The sequence below is a fragment of the Neopelma chrysocephalum genome, unplaced genomic scaffold (assembly GCF_003984885.1).
Source record: "Neopelma chrysocephalum unplaced genomic scaffold, ASM398488v2 Primary Assembly neopelma1_75, whole genome shotgun sequence".
Classification (NCBI taxonomy): domain Eukaryota; kingdom Metazoa; phylum Chordata; class Aves; order Passeriformes; family Pipridae; genus Neopelma; species Neopelma chrysocephalum.
Genome location: NW_020897736.1, coordinates 12,112,338 through 12,140,132, shown reverse-complemented (window position 1 = coordinate 12,140,132; position 27,795 = coordinate 12,112,338). Strand labels below are relative to the sequence as shown.

At 44.7% G+C, this 27,795-nt stretch overlaps 2 protein-coding genes across 5 annotated transcripts in view; both read right to left on the bottom strand.

Moving 5' to 3' along the window:
- Positions 1–23,050, bottom strand: part of LRRK1 (leucine rich repeat kinase 1) — a 77,612-nt gene extending 54,562 nt beyond the window's left edge. For 2 of the 4 annotated variants that reach the window (XM_027688471.1, XM_027688474.1), the window contains exons 1-4: positions 22,124–22,305; positions 18,915–19,127; positions 1,791–1,954; positions 786–957 (exon numbers count right to left, since the gene is read on the bottom strand). In XM_027688471.1, the coding sequence (XP_027544272.1) occupies positions 786–957; positions 1,791–1,954; positions 18,915–18,981 (403 nt within the window). In that variant the 5' untranslated portion in view covers positions 18,982–19,127; positions 22,124–22,305. Of the gene's footprint in view, positions 1–785; positions 958–1,790; positions 1,955–17,963; positions 18,357–18,914; positions 19,128–22,123; positions 22,306–22,564 lie in introns of those variants that run through there. The other 2 variants (XM_027688472.1, XM_027688473.1) reach the window with 2 other exon arrangements.
- A 986-nt stretch (positions 23,051–24,036) lies between these two features.
- Positions 24,037–27,795, bottom strand: part of ALDH1A3 (aldehyde dehydrogenase 1 family member A3) — a 35,611-nt gene continuing 31,852 nt past the window's right edge. The window contains exon 13 of the mRNA XM_027688425.1: positions 24,037–26,734. Within this exon, the coding sequence (XP_027544226.1) occupies positions 26,662–26,734 (73 nt within the window). The 3' untranslated portion in view covers positions 24,037–26,661. The remainder of the gene's footprint in view (positions 26,735–27,795) is intronic.

Genomic DNA, 27,795 nt, shown 5'->3' with positions numbered 1-27,795 from the left:
CTATATGCAGGTCAAACATTGCAGAAGCCAGCTTAGCTCTTGTGGTTACTGCAGTGTCTGAGATCCAGGCAGTGATCTGCCCCAGATGCTCTGCAGGACCACTGGACCCAAAACCCATGGAGGGTCCCAGGGAGAAGCAGCTGCCAACCCCACAGAACACTGAGAGAGCAACAGGGGACCCAAACACAGCTCCTGGCCCTGACTCAGAGCAATGCTCTGCTCCCCGCCCCCACAGCTGCCTTAAGAACTGTCTGAGCCTAAAAATGTCTCTGCTCTGCTGTAAAATAATTGCTGAAATAAAATTTAAGTAAAATATAATGACGATTCTAAAGGAAGAGTTCTCCTGATAGTCAAAACAGAATGTCAAGGAAAGAACCAAGTGGGTGCCAGCTGTGCACCCAAACACCCTCATCAGTTGTGTTACTCACTCCCAGCATCTCTGGGACTGCTGGATCAGCAGTGGAATTATGCTTTCTCTCAAAAATCCCCTAATTTCTCTGTAGGGTCTGGAATGTTACCCAGCTGTGAGGGCTGATGAGAATGAACTGTCTAAACAGCATCTTCCTCCACTTCCAATTTGCAAACATGGAATATTTTTATGGATGTGTTTCTTCCCCCACGGGGGAAATTTTTTTCAAGCACGGCAGAGATCAAATCCCTCCAAGTACTTTCCCATGGCTAAGTCCCTCCCCTTTCAAGGAATGTGAAAAAACCAAATAAATGCCTGCTTGAAGCTCCAGCACACAGCTACCAAAATGCTTGAAGAGAGGCAGAGACAACCTTACCACGCAGGGAATCCAGCAGCTCTTTCACGATGTCCTTATGTCCAAAATAAGCTGCCACCACAGCTGCATTGTCATCATTAGGTTCTGTTGGCAACACCACCAACGCTTCCTTCAGCAGGTACCTCACCGCCTGCAGATCTCCATATGCTGCTGCAATTCCCAAAAGCTGACACTGGTAAAGAAAATAGAGCAAAAGAAACTCTTCTGTAAAGGCAGAGAAAGAGCATTTCCAGAGCTATGCCATTTTTTTGTGCCCATGCTAATGCATGCACACTCTCACCGTGGTTAATTGAGAATGTCATAAACACTAGTAGCCTTTAGAATCATTGGTGTGGTATATTAATTATATTGATTTATTGGGGGTTTTATTACATTTTTCTGGTATGGCTTTGACAGAGAAGTGCCTGAGGCACAGAACAGTGAGTGTAAATCCATTTTTCATGGAGCAACAGTAAAAGCATTTGCACAGTTCAGCTGCAAGGTGTAGTTAGTTCGTATTTTGGAGGTGGCCTGGACTTGACGTGCAGGTGCTCTCCCAAAACACCAAGATCAGCTCTGTGCAAAGAGCAGGCTCAAAACAAGGGCTCTGAAGGCAGAGCAGTGCAGAAGCTGGCACAGAGCTTGTGATGTAGTTCCAAACACAAGCAGCAATATCTGCCCCATGGGCCATTAACCATCTTTGTACTGATGGGGGAATACATGTTTTGCTAAGTCTATAAACTGCTTCCTTTTTATGGGGAAAAATGTATTTCCCTGTTTTAGTGACCACAGCAGCAGCACCCCTCCTCACACAGCCTCCTGTTCCTACATGCAGTGTTCTCTGTGGTCTGTCTCATCTTCCAAGGGCAAACAGTGCCCCTGAGTATGTTTCTGAAGTGCCTCACACAACCAGCCACATCTGGGACTCATATACTGAACGGATTTTCTCCATGAAAAATGACAGCAGCTTGGTATTTGGGTTTCTTTCCCAACAAAACTTGAGGAAGAGCAGTAACCTAACCCTACCTTCTCCACCTGCAGTGCAGTCTCCTCACATGACAGCCTAATCAGCTCTTGGGCCTTGCTGGTGTCCCCAGCTTTGTAGGCATCCTGGATGCTTTCTGTCACAGGGGTCTGAATCACGGAGACTTCTCCAACTGTGGACTGTTTGCCACCCATGTCCACAGTTCCTGCAGGGAAAATAGGAAAGAGGGGTCAGGAAGAAGTACCTGCTCATTACCCATGTACAGCTGCAACATCAGTGAATCCTGGCAATAAAAAAAAAGGGGTGAATTATTTTCACTGGAATATTTACTGCACACAATTAAAAAGAGAGCCTGACAAAAGAAAGTGATAATATGTTAAAGTAGTTCCCCAGAGGGACATGAAACTAAGGGGGACTGAGAGTTCCCCAAACCACCCAGAGGTGGTTTCCAAAGGATGGTGTGAAAGCTCACACACACAGACATGTAAACTCTGCAGCTGCCTGGCACACTCCCCCTCCTGCTGCAGGAACCAGGGAAGGGAAGGGCTTCCATGGGACTGGCACCTGCAGAACTCCTCCAACAAAAGAATCTACACAACCTGTAAGAAAATTCTGGTATCACTGGCCTTGCTTCAGTCGTATTTCACTCCTGGCAACCTAATAAGGCCCTGTTGTCCTTCTCCAGTGCTTTCAACCAGAGCTTCATGCACCCCAATGAGCATGAAAGAAAAGAAATTGGGAATATTTTTACTTTGAAGATTGTGCAAGATGCCCAGTGTCACCCCAATCAATCCTGGAGAATCTCCCAGACTAGATTTTTTTTTTCCTAAATGCCATCAGGAGCCAGAAGAGCTTTTACATGTCAAAGTTTAAAAGCTGCAAGCCATTAGAGAAGATGCTTGTGGTGGGTGGCTAAAGAAGAGGTAGCCATGAAGTCTCATACCCACCCCTCCAACTACCAGAACTGGGAAAACTGCAGGAAAATCACTGAATTTCAAGATATTCAAGTCTACTCCTGACCAACATGTAAGACAGAGGAAAAAAAAACATTTTTCACTTGAAAAGAAATGGTTTCATGCTCACTTTTTCCTGCTATGAATTATTATTGCTTATTTGCAACAGGTTAAATAAAGCCCTTAAACCCACAGATTTTCACATATGTTAATAAGGATTTTATTTTTTAAACAGGCACATATGTCACACAGGGCTTAGTTTAATGCAGCCTGGAAAAAGAAGTAAATTTGGAGTAACCTATACATGTCGGTAAATATCTTTGAGTAATGCAGTCTGATTCACCAATAGATTCTGACTAACACTTCTCATCAATTATTTAAACGAAGCTCAAATCACTCAGACATCAGAGATGGCTCCAGAGATTCGTGCCATTAAAGATGTGCCCACATCAATAACCTTTCTCAGATGATGCAGAACGTGTGAAGGACAAGGAGCAGAAATCAAGGCTGATGAAAGTGGGATTAAATTACACCAAAATAAACAGCATCTCAGAGTTCACCTCATGTTCATGCAGTGCCTTCACAATTCTGTAGTTTTAGGGAGTACATGGGAAAAGAAATTCATCCTGCATTTGGTCCAGTCTTTCAGAGCAGACCACACACCTATAAGGGATTTCTGAGAATATTGCATATGATTTAGTTCTCATTTTAATGACACCAAAGGTAGGAAATGCAAGTGGTTCTTAGGCAAGTAACTGTTTAAAGGCTGAGAGAAGGGAGAACTTTAAAGCAAAACAATTCTCCAGTCAAAACAATTCAGAACTGGACTAAGTAAAATCAAAAAGTACAAATCCAAGCAAACTCTGCAGTTACTGGAACATGCAGCCCCCCCGCTCGGCGCCCTGTGATGAAATCCTGAACCTAGAGAGAAGCTCTGGAATTCCCCTTGGAGGAAAAAATGCCTCAATTCAGAGATACAAAACAGCTGGAAAACTGCTCAGCTTCCTGCTCAAGAAGCCCTGCAAACCAGGGCTCCAAGAGCACAGCAATTTAACTGGGTTCCAACAAAAATTCTGAAAGGAGGGACAAAATTTACTTTTTTCCAGCCTCAATCCTGATTTTGGGGACTATCACTCAAGACCCACATCTCCAGCTATTCCAGAGGTAGAGGCACATCCTTTCTGCCAAAGAGTTTTGCAGAGCCATCTTTCTTTCTTTTTACATCATGGTCAGGGAGGGTGGAGGTACAAGTATCTCACAGAGATTCGTGATTCACTATTCATTATTCATCCTGGTGTCACATCCTTCTCTAGCAGAGAGGTCTCCAGCCAACCTCCCATGCATCCTACACACCAGAACTCTCCTTAAAAGAGCATTTTCCACCTCTCCTACTGGAATTGCCCACTGTGCACAGGGGAACCACCAAACCCCTTGTCCAGGGGATACAAGTAGGATCACATATTGTAACTGAGGGAAGGAGGAACTCTCCATGCTAGACTCTAATCCCAAGATTACTTCTGGGTTTTACCAAACAACTACTTCACAAAACAACTTGGCTAATGTGTCATGCTTCCTCTTACAGTTTTGGCCCCCTCAAAATTTCTTAAGTCCTTTGCAGTGTAATGGCTCAGTTAAAACCACTGGTGCCACCACCACTGCTTGGAGAACATGGGCTGGCCATCAACCAGCACAGCCTGTCCATGTGTGTTAGGTGCAGACTTCTGGGCTCTCCAGGAATGGGAAGGTCACAAACAGCTGGCTCCATGGAGTTCATATGCTCCCAGAAGAGTTTCTGGGATATTAATTTTAGTTCTTAAACTCAATTTCAGTCTTGTCAAATTTTTATTGACCTAAGCAAAACTGCTCAGCTTTGAGCATCTGAACATCCATCAAGTAGAAGTCAATAAAAGTTTCATTGAGTGTAAGAAATTTTGGCAATTCTACTGTTTGAAACCAATATATTTATATGAAATATTCCTGGCAAAAAGATAATGCTGCTCATCATTCAAGTTTCTTATGTAGCTGTCATCAAAGCTTCCTTCTGCAGGTAAATTCACCTCCTGCCTAAGACCTGAGGAAAGAAGCAGCCAAAAGTCTTCAGAAAAAAATAGTCTTTGAGACTGAACTAATTACAAGCCTGAAAAGAGTAAAACTGGTGAGATACAAAGTGATTAAAAAGCTTGCCCTGAACCAACAGCTGTACCCACGAGATCCTGTCTAAGTTAACCTGAGCTTTCAAAGGTTAAATGAGAGAAGGTTGGCCATCCATTCCCAAGTTCCCAAAAAACACAGAAGCCATCCATTGCATCACGCCAAATAAATTACCCAATTCACAGAAGGCTTCCTGGTGACTTAGTAAATGATATATTGACTTCTGAACAACAAGTGGAAAATAAGAAACAACATGTTTTATAATCTTAATTTATACTCACCAGCAGAAGAAAAAAAAATGAGGAAAATTACATTCTAGTGACTAAAGACTGTTTTATTTCTACAAGATACATGACTGAACTATCATCAATACTGGCATTCATGCAGGTTGGGAATAAAGTTTTGCCAATATGTGCATCAGTCATTTTAAGCAAAAATCTGGGCCAAAAACCAAAGAAATTCTGCCTCTGGTTTTAACCCTACAAATGTCAAGGTCTTTACCTGAGCTCTTCATGGCTTTTCTGACAGAGTCACCTCACTCACACACAGCCTTGAAAACCGTGACATGAGAGCAATCCTGAAGCTGAATAATATTGAACCTCTGTCTTTGGACCTGATCATCAACACGTTGAGCATTTAAGCCTGGGCGTAACAAAGTGCTTTTAATTCTTAGATTGCACAGATTCAGGAACTGGCTTCTGTACTTTGCACAACAGGGTCTGCATTACTCACAACAATGCACATTGTTATATGCAAAGCAGCACAGCAAGTGATGATATTCTAGCAGGACTCCTTGGATATTCCTGTAATATCCAAGAAACTCCAGAAATTCTTACAAACCTGTTGTCATTTCCTTTAGTTTTTGCTTTATTGCACACAGATCTCGGACAGTTCCTCTAAAGCCACTGCCCCAAAGTAGCACCAAAAAGCAGATAAATGAAGCCTGTTTGAACTGAAGTGGGTTCTTTTCTCTAACACCTTTGAATGTCAGTGAAAATAAAGCCATGGAGTTTACTCCAAATCATTCAGCCTCTGCATCTCTGCCTTGCATTTGCTTAACCTCTTCACAGATCCATGGCTTCTTTTCTTGCTTTCTACTAATGGCTGTAAGCAAATCCAGGGCTGTTTGTCAGGGGAAAATGGGAGGCATTTGCTGAGACTAAAAACACATCCCTAATCTATTCCTCACTCTCCTTAACAGCTTGTAACAAAATAGCCAACTATGGAAATATCTCCCACTCTTGATTTCAATGTTTTATACTTTGGAAGCACCTTTAAAGTTTGGCTTTGCAGTAAAAGCCTTTTATAAAAGCTAAGGGCAAAACTAATTTTCCTTAAAAAAAATATCCCAATGCAAACAGAGGTTATCAATAAAAAAGCAGTGCTATTTTATTGCCAATAAAAGGGTATAAGGTACCACTTTTAAAGTGCAATAGACTGCTCAGAGAAACAAAATAAAAATGTCTTATTAACAAAAAAGAGTACCATGAGAATTTCAGGAGTATGTGTAGTTACACCCTGTCACAGGCCTTGTTATTACAGTAGGTGAAAAAAACCCTCTAAAATTTCTAAATTGACAGTATGCCAGTATTATTAAAAGGGGAGGGTTTGCAGGTCAATGCTGTGAATCAGCAAACAGCTGCATAACAAAGCAGCACACGGTATAGATGATTATTACCTTTATTTCCCAAATCACTTCATCTCTGTCTCTAACACAGACTCACAGAGTTTGTAAATGCTACATTAGGTCCTTTTATAAGTTCTTTGGCAACTAAGCAGGATATTCTTATTTAGCAGAGAAAGATATAAATGAGATGCTTAACCCAGGATATAACAGGGCAGGAAGCTAACTTACTCCAAAACAGAATTACAATAATAATAAAACCTTAAAACCACTACTGACCTTGTCATAATGTGTGCAGGTATTTCCAGAGACGGGAGCAAATCCAGATGATGCTCTAACACAGCCTCCCATTCAGCAAAGTAATTAAGCTATTAATTCCTTGGACTGATAACCACCCACCCCTGCTCCAGCACCAGCAGCTCCTACAGCAGCCACTGGATGGAACAGCTCTCAGCTGGCTGGCTGCTGCTTTGTCTGAATTAACTACTCCAGTTTAGCCCTGATAGTTATTTTCGTCTCCATGTCCCATTACAGCGAAATCCAAGCCTCTGGTTCAGAGGATGTGGAGATGGGGGTGGGCAGGGCCTCTCCAGGCTGAGCTCAGGCATTAATTCCTCAACAGCACCAGATGGGCACAGCTAACCTTTACCAGCTTAATCTTTTGCCATTTTGACTTCTGAGTGCTGCCACAGCACAAATAAAAAATGAGACAGAGATAAGGTTTAAGATGCTCTGAATATTCAAACCCAACACCCCCAAACACTTAAAAACTCACCAGTGTCACTGAACATTTTTCAGTACTACCCTACAGCAGCTTTGCCCAGCTGGTTTGCAAAATTAAAGGAAAGATATGTTATTTCTTGAGTCTCTGCAACAGACTCGTGTATCTTCTGCTGCTTCGAAAAACTTCAGGCTAATAAACTGAACAGCAGCCCACAGGAAGCCTCCAGTGATTTCAAAGGATGATGGATCTGCCCTACATTGCACTTTCCATTTAGATGCGGAAGAAAAATTTCTCAGTCCTCTGGAAATCTTTGAGATACTGAAAAAATACCATCCCAAAACAGGAAGAAAAGACCCCCAAAGCCCTGGGTTCTTTAATAAAAAATAAAGAAATACATTTTTAAGTCAGCCCAAGCCAGTAAAAATGCTTCATGAAACAAAGATACCTTTTGTGTTCCTTCTCTAATTAGCTGACACTTCAAAGTAAGGTTTCCTTTGCTTTTTTAAAAGTCAAAAGATTTTGTTCATTCATTTCATTCATTCAGTTCTTAGAAGATAAAGTCACAGATCAAAATCTCTCCCCAGGAGGGAAGTTATGCCCCCCACTTGCCCACATGGCCCCACAACCAGGACCTGGCCCAGAACCATTCAAAGGAGGGTCCTGCAGCAAGAAGCCTGTGATCTACTACACCTTATTCTCAAATTTGGGCACAATACACACAGCTCAACCAATTCTGCAATAAAATGTCCCTGAAAGGATTAGAGAACGGTCAGAACTACTTATAAATTGCCCTGTGAGAAGATAAGGATGGAAAGTTACGGTAAATCCAACCGAAAGGGCACAAGATGGGAAGTTCAGTACTCCCATTGGAGAAACTGTGCCAGAACTGGGCCATGTCCTTCTGACCCTGATTAATATCTCTCATAACAAGTGAGACGTGCCAGCTTCCCAGGACAGTGGGAACCCTCCACACACTTTTTCTGCCCATTTTCTGTGGTTCCATTTCCCCCAAACATCCATTATTTCAGCTGATTAAAGGAGTGGCTCTGCACTAAGAACCGCCTGCCAAGGCAGTGGAAAAGATGATGTATTGAGTACAAAAGCCACCCGCATCTACAACACAGCTCACAATCAATGCTCACTGCCCCTGAAGGAAACTTATAACCCTAGAAGAAACCAGATATGAAACACAGAAGAATGCCACAAAGGCAAAAGTCCAGCACCGAAGGGATTTTTTTTCACTGTTAACGCATATTCTGGAAGTATTTTTAAATTGTTTACACGCCAGCACCACGCATGCAACGTGCTGATCTGCACTGAACATTTTCCAGCAAGCACACAGGAGCTCCTAAAGGGGATGCTGACAATTTTAGGTACAGCTGTGCAAAGTGACCAATTATCACCAGAATCATTGGAAATTTTCTATTTAGAAACACTCTTAACCTGCAAGGAAAAAAAGCATTTGCTAACGCCAACCTAAAAGGAAAATATTAAGTCCCGGATGGAAAAATGCTTTGGACTCCTGCCTTTTCACTGGGCTCCAGAACTGATTTATGAAAAACAGACGCCTCCAAAGGCTCCAGCTCCTCACTTACACAATCATTTTTCCCTCATCCAGGATAATGAGCGACAAGGGGACAGAAAAGCCTCAAATACTGGTAACACAGACTCAGCAGGATCAGGGGCAGTATCAGTATCTGCCAACACCAGCACTAAGCTGGGGTTGAAAAGCTCTGCCAGATCTGAGCAGGCTCAGATCTCCTGCATTTGTGTGTGCACCTCCCAGATTCCCTGGACTCTGGGAATTATTTGTACTGTCCAAGAAGTTAAAATGAAAGTGAGCTGGTTATTCCTTGGTGAAGCACCAAAGAGGCTACACAAAGCCATGGCAAGGCAACAAGGTCAGAGAGAGCCCTTCACTAACTCTGCCATCTCATTTTCCAGCACCATGAACTGGGAGTCGTTGGTGACAGTGATGGGTTTACTCTCTCCTTTGAGTACGAGTGTCAGGTCTAAGCAGCTTCACATGCACATGTTCATTCTTTTCAAACTGAGGAGCATCAGTGGCCACAACACGTTTCTCAGGGGTCAGATTGGCTCATGAAGGCACCATCCCCCCTGGCAGGCACACACCTGGCCTTTGGACAGGGAAGGAATGGGACAGGGACGAACTCCAGCAAGCACAGGGCAAAGGCTGGCTCACAGAGCGGGGGGATGCCCCACATCCCTCCAGTAATGCCCACTTTGGGGCCAAAGGATCAGCAAAGACCATGGACAGCACTGATAGTGTTAATTTTCACCCCCAAAGCAAAGCTATTGAGGGAACCAAGAGAGCTCCAAATGGCCAGAGAGCCAGTTGCTGTATTGAAAATACGAATGACTCAGCTCTAAGTGAAAGTTGCTATTTTTGTCTTTTGGCCTCAGTGATTTGGTTCCCATCCTACAGCTTGGATCATTCAGAAATATGCTTCTGCATGCAAGGCCAGCTATGCCACTCTTGCTTTCCAAATTTTAAATTGGAAGATATACATTAGGCATGCAGAAGTATGACTACGCTTTTGGATTTTCTTTGTGCTCGTTTCCAGGCATGGCAGCAAAGAGAGGATTATTAAATGATGAAAGGTGTCTCTAGTGAGACCATTGCTGTCCAACTGAATCAAATATTACAGCCATGAAACCAAAACAAGATTGGATTTCATTTGGAACTTCGTAAAATAAAATTTCATGGCTAGCTTTGGTTTCTTCTGAAACTTTCCCTTTTCCCTTAAGTTCAAGCTTTCATCAGAAGGGGAAAAATCCCATGCATCAACATTTTCTCTCTTTCAAAGAAACAATTTGCTCAACATTCTTCTAAAAAAAAAATCATTAATTATTCACATTGGGCAGGCACCAACTCATGGCCAGCCCTCTTCTACTACAACCTCCTTAGACATGTATTTAAAGCTTGGTTTAGAAAGAAGCAAATGCTTTTAGCCCTAGCTGGGAGGAGCTCAGGAGGGACTCCCTGTATGAGTGTGAGGGGAGGATGGGCCCAAGTCTCTGCCCAGGTCTCCTCTTAGTCCAAGTCTTCCACTGGCTCCATCAAAGACACATCCAGTGACCCTGCAGCTTGTCAGAGCTGGGAAAAGCAGCTCCTAAGCTTATGTTTCACTTTAATAACACATGTAAACACCCTCCTAAGTGGAAAACCCATTCACGACACTGCAACTCAACTGCTGGTCAAAAATAACAGCACAGAAGCTGCCAAAATCTGTTTCTTCAGCCCCAGGGATGCTACTGGGAAAAACAAGCCTCCAAGGGGATTCCAGAGAAAGAGCTGGGACACAGGAAGATTTTGGAAAGGCTGTTCAAAGAGGAGAAAGAAGGGGAGACAATGTTAAAGAGATATGTGAAACACCCTGCACAACACCAGTTTATCATGTTCAAGGAAGATTATGAGAATCTGAAGAGGTGAAGAAGACAAATGGAAGAAATGGAGGATTTAATTACAAGACTAGATATGAGAAGAGCTTGGCTTGTTGAGCTTGGAAAAATGAAGGCTAGATGGAGATGGGAGTCCTGTCTATAAATACATCCAGAGGGAGACACCAGGGAAGGAGAAGAGCTATTTGTGTACAGGCTGTGAATACATTTTAGTTGACAGTTATAAAAAAGTATAAAATATTGGAGAAATGGAACAGTCTTCTATAAAAAGCAGAAGCAACAGACAAGTCAACTTGCTTAAAGCAAGCCCTGCATAAGGTTTAGGAGTGTGACACCAGGACACTGATCCATACACTCCTTCCAGTCCTACAGCCAATGTTCCCACATTAAACATGGGCAGGAGTCAACCCAACTACCAAGCACTGACTCCTAACACATGAAATTATAGCAGCTTCACAGTCTACTTTGAGGAAAGTTTGGAGAATGAGAGAATATTTTTCATTAAACAAACTGACAGATCTGGGAAAAAGCAGACACATCTAAAGGAAGAAGCTTTTCAGGAGATTTGAGGGGGTAAACATCCCACACAGCAAAATCCAAGCTTAGTGCATGTTAGACACAGTCCAACGAGCTTCTTTAACTGTGCCTGCCAGCCTAATAAAACACCTTACTCTTTGCTATCCTCACTTCTCATCACCACAACAACAACCACTCTAGACCAGTTTATGTAAAAGTGTTGCATGCAGAGGAAAAGAAAATGCAATCAAGATATTGGATATGGTTGGCAGCAAAAGAGTTGAAGGGGCAATTTGGCAACAGCAGAGCCAAGGGAAGTGCAGAGCTGAGAAGATGGATATGACACTCTGGAAAAGAAAAAAACGCAACTAAACAGTGGAGAAAGAAAGTGAGGCTCCAGCTCATGATGTGACCCTGCTGCAGGTCACAGCATTTTTATATGTCTGCTCCAAGACAGAGACAGCAAAGTGAGGCAAGGCACATTTCATCCCCTTCTCACCAGCCTCTGATGAACTCTGATCCATTGCACCCAAGGACCTGGTCCAATTCAAGCAAATGGCTTTGATTTGACAGCTTTTATTCCCACCCTGCCATTGTGTAAAAGGTCCAAGGTGCAAAACATGGGAGAATTGTGACCAGGATTACAAGCTCACTTAAGGAGCCAGGTTTTTTGTTTTTCAAGCTATGTATGAGATCTGAAAAGAGATCCTGTCCATTAGTGCTACAAAAAAAAATGAAATAAGAAAATTATGTTCCTGTTTGATGCAAAAATAAAAGCAATTTCAAAGGCTCTTTGATGTGCAAGACAGAAAGACGTGCAGGCAGATTCTGGAGGAGGTCTTGTCTTCAGCAATTACCAGCACTCTTTTTGAATCCTACTCCCCAGACAGAACTTTTATGTGAAGCAGATAATCACACTGCAGAGTGTATCAGCTCTAAACCTTGTGGCTTTTCAATTAAGCAGCAGTAACCTCTAGTCCAAAAACTCCTTAACCAAGGGAATAAAACAAACAACCCCCCAAACCAATTAACTGCAGGTGAAACAAATCCAAAGACACACATGCTTTTAAAAGATTGCATTTTGAGCCCTTCTCGGGCAGCCATGCGATATTTTGATCATTAAAGCAAGTGGTGATGCAATTTCCACAGCGACCACAAACATACCAAGAATATTTGAGCTAAATTTATCCAGACTTCTTGTTTGAATCACTGCTTTGGGTCGTTATTTTTCCATGATTTTCAAACAGGCACAGAGAAGGAGTTGTGGACAGACTGGGACTGAGCTTTCCCTGGCAGTACCCGAAATGCCAACCTTTATGCTTGGGAGCCATATATTGACTATTAGAGAGGAAATAAAGCTGCTCCTCCAGCTCCCAACCCCAGGTCCCTGCTCCTTCCACCCATCTCCTTCCTCCTGCCCTTCCTGTGGCCGACTGACCCTTTCCCTCACCCTTGGGTGACACAACACAGGGCCTGTCTTTGTAGACAAGAAGTTCCCAAAGCTCACCATGGATCTGCTGCCCTCTCCAATTGGAGAGGGTGAGCCAAAAAAGAGAGGATCTGCACCAGATTTCCCACTACTCTGTGCATCTCCATACTCACACCCTGTATATAAAATATTGGAGAAATGGGGCTTGTATACTCTTACAGGGTGTGAACTCCTCCAGATCCCAAGTCCTGCCAGTCTGTCTGGAGTAACACAAACTGCCAACCCCCAGAGCCCCTCTGGCTGCAGGAGGGCTTTGGGAAGACTGAGAGTCTTCCCTATAACTTAAAGACTTCTTTTATAAGTTTTCTAAGTGAGGGCAAGGCACAAATTCAAAGCATGGAGACACTTCTGTTGTGAAACTATCAGCAGTTTACATAAAAGAGCTGCTGCTGTGGTGATACATAATCATGCAAATAAGCAATTCCTGACCCACTAATGAGCACACAGACTTGGATTAAAGAAAGGAATTAAATATCAGCCTGACTTGATGTCAAACCTGAAAGAGAACCTATTAAGAGACAGACTTCACGGTTGAGTCACCATCCCTGGAGGGATTTAAAAGCCCTGTGGATGTGGCACTTGGGGACACGGTTTAATGGTGGGCTTGGCAGCGCTGGGTTAATGCTTGGACTCGATGATCTTAAAGGTCTTTTCCAACCAAAAAATTCCATGATTCTGTGATTCTACACAGCATATTTGGAGTTGAATGGTACAAAATCCATCCCCCACACCCCCATCTGCAATGCAAACAGTTCCTCCCAGCTCACCGCCTCCTGCCAAGCAGAGCCCTGGCAGCCCCTTTATCGATCAGAGCAGTGAAAAACAAACAAATCACAGACTTAATGCTGTAAGGATCCCTGAAGATCCCATTATGTCAGCGCAAAGTCTTTAATGGGTTTTGGATAAGGCCCCCATAGGCTTTGAGGAGGATGAAAAAACATAATTCATAGCATTTTCTTAATGCAAGTGTAAAATCACGCGCAACATCTCTGATAAAACAATAAATCAATTACAGGCCTGGTAAGGGCTGAGTTGGTGTGAACACTATCAATTGCTTTTTTCCCACTGAAACAGAAGACAGCAGTTCTATGACCCCAGAATCAACTCTCACCTGAAAGCTGCCTTATAAATCACACCTTACTAAGGCTGTAAAAAAGTCCCTGTGTACAAGTTCTAAGGGCAAAGGGTTTTCTTTACAACCTTATCACCTTATCTTTGTTTTTTCCCAGGCTTCTTGATAGACCTGTCCTAAGTTACATTTCAATGTAATAAACCACAAATACATTTTAACAGAAAGGTGGAAAAATAAAGTTGTAAGCAGATAACACCAGATCCAGCTCAGATATAGATCAATTTTTTTACTATTGCCTGGAAATAAAACTGGCTCTCAGGTTGGACTCTCTGCTCAATTAGCTTTCCAAGGCCTTTACTGCACCAGTGGCTCTCCCAGCAGCTCTGCCCTCCTTGCTACAGCCCTCAAGTTCAAGAGCAGGCTGGCTTTGATGGTATTTATCAGAAAAACTGTAAATGCCTCAGCATTAATCGCCCTTTTTGATAATCCAGGTTCAGTTTGGAGACATGTTGCAACACACAGCTCTGCTGCAGTCTGCACAAGAGAGCAGGTTTAACCACAGGCATGTTCTGCTGCAGACCAGCCTTCCGCATCAGCTCTTGTGAGATTGCACCACTTCTGTATGAACAGTTTATTTAAATATTTAAAAATACAAGCCTATTACTGCTTTACTAGTGTACTTCCTATTCCTGCTGAGCATTTCCTACTTCTCCTTCTGCAGGGCACTCTGCAGTGAGACTAACTCACACACACCACCTGTTCTATTTTTTGCTTTTTTTTTCTTTTTATCATAGGAACACTTTCAGTTTGCTGTCAAATTAACTCACAGCTTAACAAGCAGGAAGAAAAACAGAAAACCTTCAAGGCTCATTTAGTCTGATTATACAGAACTTCACACAACCAACACACTTTGCAGGTTTCTGTGTCCTCAGATCACGTCCCAGATGCTCTCCTTGTCCTTCTCACCCCACGCTCTCACAAAAAAACTCAGCGTAATGTTACTACAGGGTAAGGTGTGGATGGAAAAAGCAGGACAGAGGCTGTGAGTACTTTTTCCCTGTTATACAGCAGAATGTGTCACAAACAAGCCTAACTTAATATATGCTCCAAGACTCACTGCTGGCCCCAGTTGATGTGAGGATTTTAAGGTTTACGTGGTGATTTCATGAGGAACGAAGTGGTACCAGTGGTGCTGCCAACACTGCTTTTCCCTTCCTCCTCTATTCAGCAGGAAAGATTTTTAAACAAAGCTATTCACACTACCAACTGCAAGCCCCTGCCCTTCATGTTTAAGGCAAAAAACTCAACAGCGCAGAACTGCAAGGGAATCATAGAATGTGTTGAGTTGGAAAGTACCCATCAGGATCATCAAGTCCAACTCCTGGCCCTGCAAAGGACACCCCACCAAAGATCTAATCTGGAGGCCGTGTCCATGCCCACCCAGGAGCGGGTGGGCTCTGCATGCCTTTATTGTCATAAAGAAGTCAGGTTTTTCCTCTAGACTTTTATTTCTGAAGTGGGTCTCACACTGCCAGGCTGGCAGCTGGAAGGTTCGGGCTATCAGTGAGTACAGAACGGAGAGCAAAAGCAGAGTCTGTGAGTTTCCATCCTTCCACCTACAGTCCCATCAGCCCCCAGACTGCTGCACCCCAAAAAGGCCTCGGCCACACTTGCACCTGTCCTGCCCTGATGCAAACAGGGAGTGAGGCTGGACACACAAAGGGTGTCCCAGGAGGACAAGCTGTTCCACTTGCTAAGCTCAAGTTGTCACCACTCAGTCCATTGTGAAACTTTCCATATAAAATTGCACTTGCTCCTGAGAAGTCCCTCTTGTTAAAACTGTTCTTTAACTCTTCCAGTTCAACTCTTACTCGCACAGGAGGCTTTTCTCCCACTCAGGAAGCAGCTCTGCTGGCAGCAGCTTTCCCTCTGAGTCATTTCGGAGCTGAGCCATGGCCCAGGAGGGGTTGCATAGGTCTGATAAAACAGAATTCCCTGTGTGCTGCAGGGTCACCACAGCACTTTCAAAGCACAGCTTTAAGGGCCTCTGGTCCACTCCAAATGACGACTTGAGTCATTATATTCTGGTGACTTGTTTGCTCCCTCATTTAATATTTAGGTCTCTTTTCCAGGCATACTGCACTTGTCCATATGTGCTTCCCCAAACAGTGGAAAGTCACCAGCTTACAACTGATTGGCCTCAAGAGAAGTTGTGAAAGTTCATTTAGTTAATATCTGTAAAGCTACTATAAAATTTCAAGCAGCTATCATTGGCATCATTGTCCCTAATTATGTAACGTTAGATACATTCCAGGATAACACCCCTTTTTCAATGCTCAATTCTAGATTTAGCAGGAGAGAAGAGACACCCTCTGGCATGTTTGAAGGATAATCCAATTCCTCCCCCGAGAAACACACCAGTGGCACATGAACATTCTGCAACTTGGAATTAAATTCACAATAAGAGGAAGATAAGCTCTTTAACAGATACATTTCAGAAAATGTTTGCTCTCCTACATCTTTGAGGAACTGTCTCCCAGAAAACCGTATGAAAATTAAATCCCAACTGTAAAATTTCATGAGATTCAAAGAAACCAACCAGTCTGTGGAAAGGAGATGAATCTTTATACGCTTTTCTAGGCATTCACACAGTGATGTCTTTGGGCTTCCATTGTATTTCCTATAAAATTCACATTATGTCACCTCCACTATATTATGCAGAGCTCTTTAACCAAGTTTAAAAAAAACAAGCCCAGTGCTTCATGAGAGACTGCAGCCACCCCCGTATCTGTGCTTAGTTTCTACCTCTTAATTAGCACAAGATGAACAAATCTAAGAGAGAGGAAGCAGGGTCTGAGGAGGGAGATGTGACTGCATCCAAATCAGAACCTTATCCTGCACTCCGGTGACAAATCTGTGCTGTGGACCAGTGGGTGCTTAACCAAGTCAAGCCCAGCACCATCCCTGGAGGGCAGACAGGGTCCAGCTCTGAAACACAGCTCATCCACTCGCAGGGAAAGAGGGAATCCTGCTGGAATACAGGCAAGATCCCTGCACCGCCGGGAGGAACAGCAGAGGAGGCACGAGAGTAAGGTGAGCCCTGGAATTACCAATTACATTTTCTAACTAACAATGATGCTGTGAACATATTCTTCACATACATTTGGCCAGGGCTTCATAGCTGTCAGGGGAAAAAAAAAGCCCTAAAAATCTCAAGGCTTTGAAATGATCAAGGCAGTGGGTGCACAGAGGTACCCGCTGGAAGGTGCCTCCAACGGACCTGTCACGGAGCCACCGGCACCACTGCGCTGTTGGATAAACCCCTCACAGCCACACACTTGCCCTTCCTGCCCCAGAAAACAGACTCCAAGCTCTGCAAGCACTAATGAGGTCGTCAGCATTAAAGAAATGATCTGGGATCTCACTCCCCTTTCCCAGCAGTTCCCACTGAATGGAAGCAGGAGGCTGCATCCACATCGTTCATAAAGGCGCGTAAACAATAGGTTCAGATGTGGAGGCTGGATGAGTCACCATGTTCCTGATTCCATCCCTGTAACAGGATCCAAATGCAGAACAAGGACCAGTTAACTTAGGGAGTGGACCAGTTAGCTGATGACAATTACTCTTGGCAGGACCCAAACAATCCTGAAATAACAATGAGTTTAAGCATGTACAGTATCCTTATAAAGAGCAAATCTACCAAGGCAATACTGGTGCCTTGTACAAAGATCTTAAGTTTTTCAACGATCCCTCTGTGAGTTTTCCAGCGCTATTTAGCAAACAATATAACCCAGACATGTCAGTATAGAAGAGTCTTCCACTAAGATTTGTATGCTCCCACTCAACCAGTTTAACTGAATACGGTTACATAACAGCAACATGTAATAAAGTTCTCAGGAAAAAAAACCGAACTCAAAATGTAGAAAACATAACTATTTCACTCTTCACTTCATTATTCACTCATAAAATAATTTATTTACTGTATCTTTAAACAGTGAGAAAACTTGTCAAATTGCTATTGTAGAACAAAAATGTAGCAATTTGAAACACTTTCGAATCGTTAGAGCAGATTAAAATTCTTCTCATGGTTTGTAGCTTAGTATTCAAGTGGAGATAATTTCTTCCAGAGTGAAACTCAGCGGATAGAATTCAAGAATTCTAAGAATATTCAATAACCAAGTGTTATAGAAAGTTACAATGCTAATTAACAAAAGCAAAAGCAAACAGAAAGATCAGTATCACGGAACAAGCAGAATACATACAGAGAAAGGAAAGAGTTCCCAGAGCTCCCTGTGATGCTGGTGAGAAACGTCTTCAAACAAGACAAGGCGGCCTCTGAATAAACTATCAGGTTTTGCTTCATAGTTGCTGATAAAATCCAAAATAAGGCTGCAAAAACATTAGCTTCTGCTGAGGGCTGCTTACTCACTACAGAGCGTCAAACACACCTTCTTCCCACACTTCAAACGCAGATGCTGCCTCCTAATGAAGCACTTGCTGCAAGGGGGGAATACCGTTATACAAGAACCAGGAGGCTATTTCTTGCTGCAGAAACATAACTGGGGTTTGACTCAGAGAAACGCAGCAGTGCCTGGGAGCTGAGGGTTGCAGCGAGAGAAACCATCCAAAAATAATTTGGCTGCTCAGGAAAAAAAAAAATTCACGGGAAGCAACCTGAAGTATATGTCCCTGCTGAAAGAGGAATTTCCACCCATGGATTTACTAGATTACATAAACACAGCCCTTCTGATCCAGCCCAGCAATAAATCACTGCAAGGCACTGAATCGAAGCTGACAGTAAAACTGGAGCAGGTTAATATCTGTTCAGGCTGAGAAAGGATGCTCTGATTTTAGCAGCTTTCATATCCTGAAAACCCACTGCATCAGTGACTGGGAACATATTTGCATTCACACGTTGAAAAAGCACAGATCTTGTAAAACATATTTAGGAACTGGGGAGACATGATACATATATTGACTAATTCTGTAGCCTTTTGGAGAACATCAATCTTGAGGGGAATGCTATTCTCACCACCTGAGTAGTTGAATATAATTCTCCTTGGAAGTAAAATTCCTTGGTAAATTTTCAAAGATTAGGGCTCAAAGATCTTTCATATCTTTAAATTTCATCAAAACCCAGTGGCTGCTGAGTTCTCTTAAAACCTTTTGCTCCCAATCTGAACAGGAAAGAAAAAAAAATTCCTCCTATTTACCATTTTGTGGATCCATGTTGCTCTCCCTGCAAACAGCGGATTCCTCAGTTCCCACACACCAGTACATTCTGGGTCCAGTTGTGAAGGTCCAACAGACAAACTTTCCACAGCACTTCAAACTGAACAGTGTTGTCAAAGCTGAACGATCTCCATCGTGTACATGCAGAAGCAGAGACTGCTAGTAAGCACCATCCTGAAGAAACATGATTTATTCTGTTTAAAAATAAACAACAAAACAGATTAACCATTGTAGTATAGAAATTGCTCATTCCTCTGCATTCTAACACAGTTGTCTAAATATTGTTTTGCAGAAATGCACTTATCCTATAAATACAATTATTTGCATAATAGCTTTGTTAAGAGCATAACGTGAATTAGCAGGGGGGACTAACAATTTCTCCACTATAGAAAGATAATGTTCTTCATTTTTCACCACCAAAGTAGCTCAGTCTTTGGGCAGAGGACGTGGGGGTGGGCAGGGGTCACAGCTGCAGTTTCAGATTCTCCACAAGCCAATGTAAAGGCAGAGCATTGAAACCATGCAGTGCAGCTGGAAAAATCCTAAATGCAACCTCAAAACCTCTCCCATCCACAAAGACAACCACGGCTCTTGTAAGACTGTGAGAAATACTGCTGTGGTTACTGAGACAATCGTCTGTAGGAATGAAAAGAGGGCAAAGAGAAACACACCATCTCCTGTCCCCTCTGCCCAGTCATTTTAGAGAGCTCTCCTACCCTGGAAGCATCAGGCTTCTTCAAACAGATTCAGGGAGACAGATCAGGCCCTTAGGAGCTCTTATAGGTTGGCTTCTTCTGAACTGTCTGGCACAACAGCCAGCAGAAAACTGCACAGGTCAGTCTTCACAGGCAATTCCAACTCCCTCCCTCTTCAGAGCTGCACACCTGCCTTTTAACTTCTTTTACACAGAGGTTAAAACTACGGGTGACTTTGCAGTGTGTGCCAGACCAGCATCAGCGTTCCCTCATTTTCTGCTTTCAGTTTCAGTCAGTAAATGCCTCTCAGATGTAACATGATGCCCCTCAACTGACTCTTACTGGTTCTTCTCATGTCTGGTGTGTGATGCTGAAGTTTTGATTTGAGGCTCCAATTTGGCAAAGCTCATGACCCACCTCCCACTTCGACCAGCAAGACCCAAGCTCATCCCTAACTCTCCCTGAGCAGAGCTGGCTTCCCAAGTTGGGATCAAAAGCCAAGGAGAATACAAAAATATGCTGATCCATCACCACTCTTTGTGAAGCTTTCTGTCCTCCCTTCTTACATTGGGTTTTAACCACTAGCTAACAACACTAAACATCACTGCATCCTACAGCAGTTGTTTCTAAGCATATATTTTTGTTTTAGGTGCACTTAGAGGAAAACGGCTTCTGATGACCCTGACTGCGGTGCCTGGCAGCAGGAACCAAAACTCACCCCCCTGTGCCCCACAGTCTGGGCACTGGGTGCTGCAGGAGGCTGAGATGGAGGTGATCCCTAATTCCATATCCAAGCCCACAAACTGGTGAATTGGGCCATGTTGGTGGATTGGATTCTGCTCTGTAACATGCCGAGTTCCCACTGGAATCAGCTTGGCTCCTGGGCTGAGCTTCCCTCAGCCATGCTGGCAGGCAAAGCTGCTGCGCTGGGATCACACATCTCTGCCATGCCAAGGGTGTGATGCCACAGGCAGAGGTGTCAGGGAGGCTCTCACACCTCCCAAAAGCTGTCCAGGTTGTTAACTCTGACCATGGAGGGGATGAGATGCTTCCAGTCACTGCCTCCCCTGTGCCCTCGCTATGGACACACTGAGCAGCTCCAGTAAGAATAAACACTTCCCCCTGCACACACCAACAGACCAGCTCTCTTTAGCACCTGCTCAATTCTGAGGCATTTCCTTGCTCTACAACAGGGACAAACCATGTGCACTCACAGCAACTGTACAAGAAACACAAGAACAGGGGTCAGCATGAACCACGGAGGCTTGAAAACCATCCTACTCCTGATTTTTAGCCTTCTACTCAGCTTATTCCCCAGGATGAAATTTTCCTTATATAGAGTGAAAGGAAAAAAAAAAACTTTCAGGAAAATTAGTGGTGTGGTTTTGACAATCAGTTCCCTCTAACTGTAAGTAACTACACGTGTGTTACTGCCACACAGCGCCCGTGTAAGCAGGATTTCCATATTTCAGGACCTTTGTGCATATAATACAAAAAAAAACCCTAGAGAGTTTACCTTAAGCAAGGTCAACTCAACTGTAACACGTGCAAACACCATGTTTTGATTTGATTTAGAGAGGAATCTATAAGCTCTGTAGAATCTCATTCAGAAGGAGAAGGACCATGCAGAATTCACCTGAAGAGGGATTTACATCCATTTCACACATCTCCAGTTTCTCTCCCAAGAGCTGCTACTGCCAGCTGCCAGACAGTGCCCCAGCACATCTGACTGTACCTGTACCATCACCTCCTCTCCCCTTCACCAGCCGGTCTGGTCTCACCCCGTGTATTGCGCCTAAACCCAGCCAGCTCCCAGAAACACCGCGGTTTGCCCGAGATCACTTCCCAATTCACGAGAAATCTGCCAAAACTTCAGTTCTTCGCTCAAACCACCTGTTGTTTTTAAGAATCCCTCCCGGGCTTGGTCGCTGTGATGGGAACAGCACGGATCTGAGAGGCCCCAGGGCACGGTCCGGGTGGGAATGCACAGACCCGCCTGCCGTCACACCGGGCAGGGTGATGGTGAACCTGGGGCTGAAGCGGCCGGCTCGGTGCCAGCACAGGGACCCCCTGCCCTCCTGGGGACCCCCTTCCCGCCGGGACCCGCATCCTTCATCCCTGGGTGAGCTCTGCGCAGCGACCCAGCCCCTTTCTCCCACACCACTCCCGACTGGGGAGAGACCAGGCGCTACACCGCGATTCGGGGGGGCTCACAAGCCTTTCCAGACACTTTCCAGTGGCCGAAGCGAGTCCCGGGTGAGCCCTGGGAGCGAGTCCCGCCGCTGGCGGTGCCCGCCGGGCCGGGCGGGGCGGCCGGGGAGGGCGGACCGGCAGCGCCCGCCGCCGCCCTGCGCCTGCAAACTTCCCTCCCAACTTTCGTTTTCTTTCTAAAAAAGCTACTTTCCCCCTCCCTCCACCTGAAACGCCCCGGCGAGCCCCAGCAGCCTCCCCTCGCCGCCGGGCAGGTGGCCGAGGGGGCAGCGAAGCCGCGGTACCTCCAGCGTCCCGGGCCGGCGATCGCTGCGCCGCTGCCGCCTCCTCCTCCTCCTTCTTTTTCTCCTCCTCCTCCTCCTCCGGCGCCCGCCCGCCCCGCTCCGCGGAGGGAGGCGGCAGGAAAGGGAGCGGGGCAGCGGCGCCTCCTCCGCCGCGGTGAGGGGCGAGTCCTGCGGGCCGGGCCCTCTCCTGCCCCCGCGGGCAGGGCCGGCCCGGAGCGCTGAAGGAGGGAGGGCACAGGGCGGCACCGGCACCGGCCCATGCGCCCGCCCCCACACGGCCCCGCGGGCCCTGCGGAGTGGAGGTTTATTTTTAGGAAAAACCAGACTGGGAATTGCGGGGGCCGGAGCGGGACCCCTAAGCTACGGCGTGGCCCTCCAGCCCCCCGGCCGTGTGGCTGCCCGGGCACCGCTGCCCATCGTCCCGGCACGGCCCGGCCTTACCGGGCTGCTCCGAGATCTCCGACTTCCAAAGTTGGTCCTTCCCCGGATCGCGCCGAGTTTGCTCCCCGTTGGAAGAGCAGAACGAGATTGCTCCCTCTCTTCGGAAGGAGTCAGCCGGGCTGCGCTCCAGCGTTGGGCTGGTGCGCGCAGTCCTTCCCCATCACTGACCCGTTCCTCTCCGGGAGCCTCTGACAAGCCTGGAACTTTCCTGGACAAGCCTGGAATTTTCCCCACCCATTGGACCTACTAAGAAGAGACCATTTCTGCGTGCCTTTTGCTCTGCTACTCTCAGGGATTCTGTAAATTAAACACAGAGGATGTTTTTTCTTCCCTGGTCCATACTTAGCAATGGGTCTCTGATGGTCACTTAAGGATGGAAAAAGCCATGCCCACTCACTGACTGACTGTGGCAGCCTGAGATATGCCTGGGATGCTTCTTTGGAGTGATTATGGAGACACAGAGAGGATAGGTTTCACTGGTGCTTTTACCTGTGTTCAGGTCCCCATCAATCAGTCTCAAGCTGCAGCCATAGACAGAGAGCAAGAACACACCTATACCATCATCTTTTAACTTTTAACACAGCTAAAACCAGTGTTACCCTTTACACCTCTTCATCAGCCTGCTGCCTTTTATGCCTCACAGCCCAGCTCTTACCCAGACATTTCTTACAGCTTTTTTTTAGCACAATTGTTTGAAAACGCACTAAAATAACTTTTCCCTTTATTATGATAGAAACTCTAACTTCCCCAGGCAATAATTCATCCACACATTCAAACTAACTTTTCCCTTTTTCCCTCCCCAAATCTCATCCCACTCTTCCTTAAGTATCCACTGATTGTGTCACTCACAGTAATTCCTTTGTATCTCCAGTCTTCCCCTTTCTGGAGTCTAAAAGCTTCTGAGCAATGCTGTTAGCAAGTGGAAAATTCAAGGAGTTTGGCTTGGCCTGTGTAGGGAGCTGAGAGGTATTTCTCACACATCAGATGGGAAGAGAACAGAAAGACAATGGAATGTTCTTGCTCTCTATCTACATCGCAGATGAGGGAAATAAGACAGGAATGGGAATGCATTTAGCAGAGTCACATTAGTGGTGGATGAGTCTCAAAGGGCTTTAGGAGCAGCCAGACCAAGGCAGGAAGCCCCATCTGTCTGCATGATCTCTTCAAATACTTCCATTTTGGGTCTCACCTTAGAAGGAAAAGAGGATCCATCTGACTTTGTGCTTGCCCCTGCCAGCTGCAGCTCCACTCTCCTCCTCCCTCCACTCACAGGAAACGGCACAACTCAGGCAAGTGGCTGTTTGCAGGGTGAGCCGCACACACACACTCCAGCTTTTATGTGCAGAGCACTGACCACACTTAGCACTTTACTCTTTTAAAACAGGCCAATTCTTCACAAATTGCAGAAATTAATCCAAGTGCAGATTCCCTCACCCTTTCCCAGTGAGATACTGAATCCTCAGACACACCCGTTTCACAAAGTTAAACATTTATTAGGAACAAGAACTATTACAAAAAAAGATACCCATAGTCTAAATATATACATGAGGTTTAAACATAGCATTTTCATGTACCTTTAGCTATAAAAATACATTAGATTAACTGTATCCTAATTTATAAATATAGTTTTTTCTTTTAAAAAACAACTAGTATTTCATATGAAAGCCTTACTGTGCAATGAAAGAAATATATATACCCTCTAAGGGGTTATTTTAGTTAGTGTCTAGTGTTATATAACTTAGAAAATTCAGTGTGTAGAGTCAAACCCTGATTTATACAATAAGAGATACATTGAAAAATGTAAAATTCTTAAAATACATGATTTTAAAAACATGATAAGGGAAAAAAAGTGAAATATATATCATACATATAAAGTCAGAATAGTAGGATTTAAAGAATTTTAGATGATTTCAGTTTCCACCACTGTTTATCAAAAATACATCAGAGATACATCAAGATAACCAGCCTTTTACTGTTTGCCTCACCTCCCTACTGTCTGGCTGCAGCCCAAGAAAACCTTCAGGCAGGCAAGAGTAAAATGTTTGTCTGAGAAGATGTTTGCACTCTGTTTTACAAAAATAAAAACTTATTTACAATGTTCCCATTTGGCCTTTCGCGGGGAAGGGAGGACATTTTCATCACTGGATGGGGAGATTTACCTGTCTCACATCCCATGGAAGGACAGGCACCTCGTTACAACTGTTGGAGGTATGTCATGTAAGAAGTTAAGTGGTGTTGAAGTGCAGTTTCAACGTTCACTAACTAATAAGGAAGTTTAGGCTCATGCAAACATTTTCCTTACTTATCGCCACCCACCTTCCTTCCTCCTCCAAAAAAAGCTCCACTCATGCAACAGAACTTGTTACTGACTATCTCTGAGCAAAGGAAGGTACTGGTTAAATCCTTGCTTGCAGCAGAGAAGAGAGGTTAGACCTGCATTTCTGCTTCAAGCGCTGACATCTGGAAAACTCCAGGCAGGAATCTTTATGAGTGCTCCCTGGAGATCTGTTGATACGCCATAAGGAACCTCTGTGGGTTTGTTCTCAGAGGACAATCCCAGTGGGATCATCTGAACTTCCTAACAAGCTGTCACCACTAACTCCTGCACGCTCACAGCTCCTGCAGACGTGGGACTTGCCGTCCTTTTGCCAGTGTTTCTCCAGCAGAGTCAGGAGGAGGAGGAGGGAAAGCAGTGAACCCAGGAACTGAAGACAGCGTGTGTGACCTGTCATTAATCCCCTAATAATGTCTGGGCATGCAAAGGAGTTACTGCAGGAGGTACTAAGGTATGAACTTGGTGTGACAGCCACTCCATGGACAGCTGTGAGCAAGAGACAACCCAAGGCAGTTGGTTGCTCAGTGAAGGATCAACTACTCCATGCTGGCTATGAGATGACAGCACTCACAGGGATAACCACTGCAAAGCTCTGGCACATTTAGGTCCAGCCATAGCTTATCCATAGTAACTGACTTGTACAACCACCTCTTCAGCACTTGGTGTGTACTTGGAAGCACCTGCCTTTTCATGCTGTACTTCCAGTATGTATTTTAAGCTACATTCACACAGGATAAAGAAGCAGTGAGAAGAGCTTATAGTTTCATGCTCACAATAATAGCCCTGGCTCAAAAAACAAAGAGATGTTCACAAAGCCTGAAAGTTACAGAGAAAGAGAGAGCAGGACAGCTTCCTGCAGCTCTTCTGCTCTCTCCCCCAGGTCAGAAAGACTGGTGTGGGGTATCTGCCATGCTACATGCTCAGCATCCAACTTGGTGTCATCAAGATAAGTACAGTGCAAAATCCTCTTGCAAAAAGTGCTGTAGTGAAGGTTTGAGATACAACTGTGACTCACTCGGAGCCAGAAGGGTCAGCAAGTCAATGACTCACAGTTGCAGCATGTGTAGTGTGTGCACACCAAAACATCAGGTTCCAAGGACACTTGGAAGTCTAGTTCTGTTGGGTGAAATACTGGCCCCAAAGAAGTCCTCTAGGAAACTCCCACAAATCTCATTCAGGGCTAGAATATCACCAGTATGGAGAATGCATGTATCTTTAGAGAGACTAAGATAGCTCTTTCAAAGAGAATTTTGTTACAGATCCTTCCATGAAAGCTTGCACTCAGATTCCAAACTCCAGCTGCAATGTCCACACAAACTCCACCAACTCCAGCCAAGTTGTACTAACCCTACCACTCGAGTCCATCTATGCCAAGTGAAACCCAAATGCCTCTGAAGTTGCTTGCCAGCCCGTGCTAATGGTACCAGCAATCTCTCTAACATACCAGCCATGTCCACGTCCTTCAGGGTACAGTTTGAAAGCAGATGTCCAGCAAACACCATGACTGACCATCATTTTAGCCACAGGTAGCAGGCAGACGAACAGCCAGGGAATTACACAGTACAAGAGTGTACTGCCAGTAGGGTCAGGAAAATCAGTTTTTGAAGAGCCAGTTGATAAAATGGAGTCCAGCAGATTCAGTGTTTCTAGAGGAATAAAGACAGGTGTTTCCATTTTCCTTCCTACCCCTCCCCTCCCCCTTGCTCTGAACACGTCCCCCATGTGTCACATTCAGAGTGTCAGCATTTTAGGCCTTCTGTTCTCATGGACTCTTCTGGGAGAGTTTGATGGTGACTGTTTTCACTTCAGTATACTCTGCCAAAGCATATTCACCACTGGAAAAGAAGAGAGAGGAGGGAGAGGGACAAACAATTGTAGCATGTTAATGTGTACTTCCCTAAGAGAAGAGAGTTCTACGTGTCTGCACTTTAACTTCTCATTGCCAGCTGCTGCAGAGACATCAGGCCATTAAAACCAGTTCTGAACCAACTTAGACCAGCTATTGATTTGTCTCACCATTTCTAATAACTGCTAAGTGCACACAAGGACATACAACTACACCCTTTTGTAAAAGAAACATGGAATGCTTCTGGTCACTGTAACCCACAAGGTGACACCTTGTGACTCTGCCTAATGAAAACTGAGTGCTGCAATGAGCAGCCACAGAAGAGTCAGCCACATACATACAGTAATCAGTGCTCAGTCAGTAATTAAAGTTAATTTTTCACTGAAAGGAAGCTTCTATCTACAAGTTACCATGCCATTTGTTCCAGAAACATACTGATAAGAGAGCCCACCACTGCAGTAAATGGTTGGTGGAAACTGGCTCTATTCCCATGCCTTGCCCAAGGGATAAAGCCCTGACATCCTTTAATTAGCCAGGCAGTCAGGCAAAGTAAACCATAAGGTCTCAATATATCTATGTCCCATTTGAGGATTCATTCATTTGCTGTGCTTAGCAAGTGAGGCACCTGAATGTCCCAGCACAGCAAATGCACCAAGAACAGCTACTGGGAGTGGTTCCTGGAGTTAAATCTGGCTTGTGAGAGAAAAAGTGCTTTAGATTCCTCTAAAGAGCCTGCTGAATGGTGTAAGAAAACCTGTCTCCCTCCTATACAAGAAAAAAATTAAGATTTAAGAAAATTTCTCAGCTCTACCTCTAACTCATAGAGCGACCTTGGTTTAAAAATTTCGGCTTTAGTAACTAATTAGAGCTGAAATGTCTGGTAGCCCCACTGCAACAGGTCAGGCTGGGGAAGAGGGACAGAGGGTCCTTCTGTAATTTAGCAGCAAGTTTGGAAGGTGGGATGTAGAATGATTTTGGAGGTCATTCATTCCCACTGGAAGAGGTCCGACTAGGAGCAATGATACAACAGCCAAGGGAGGTCCAGATACC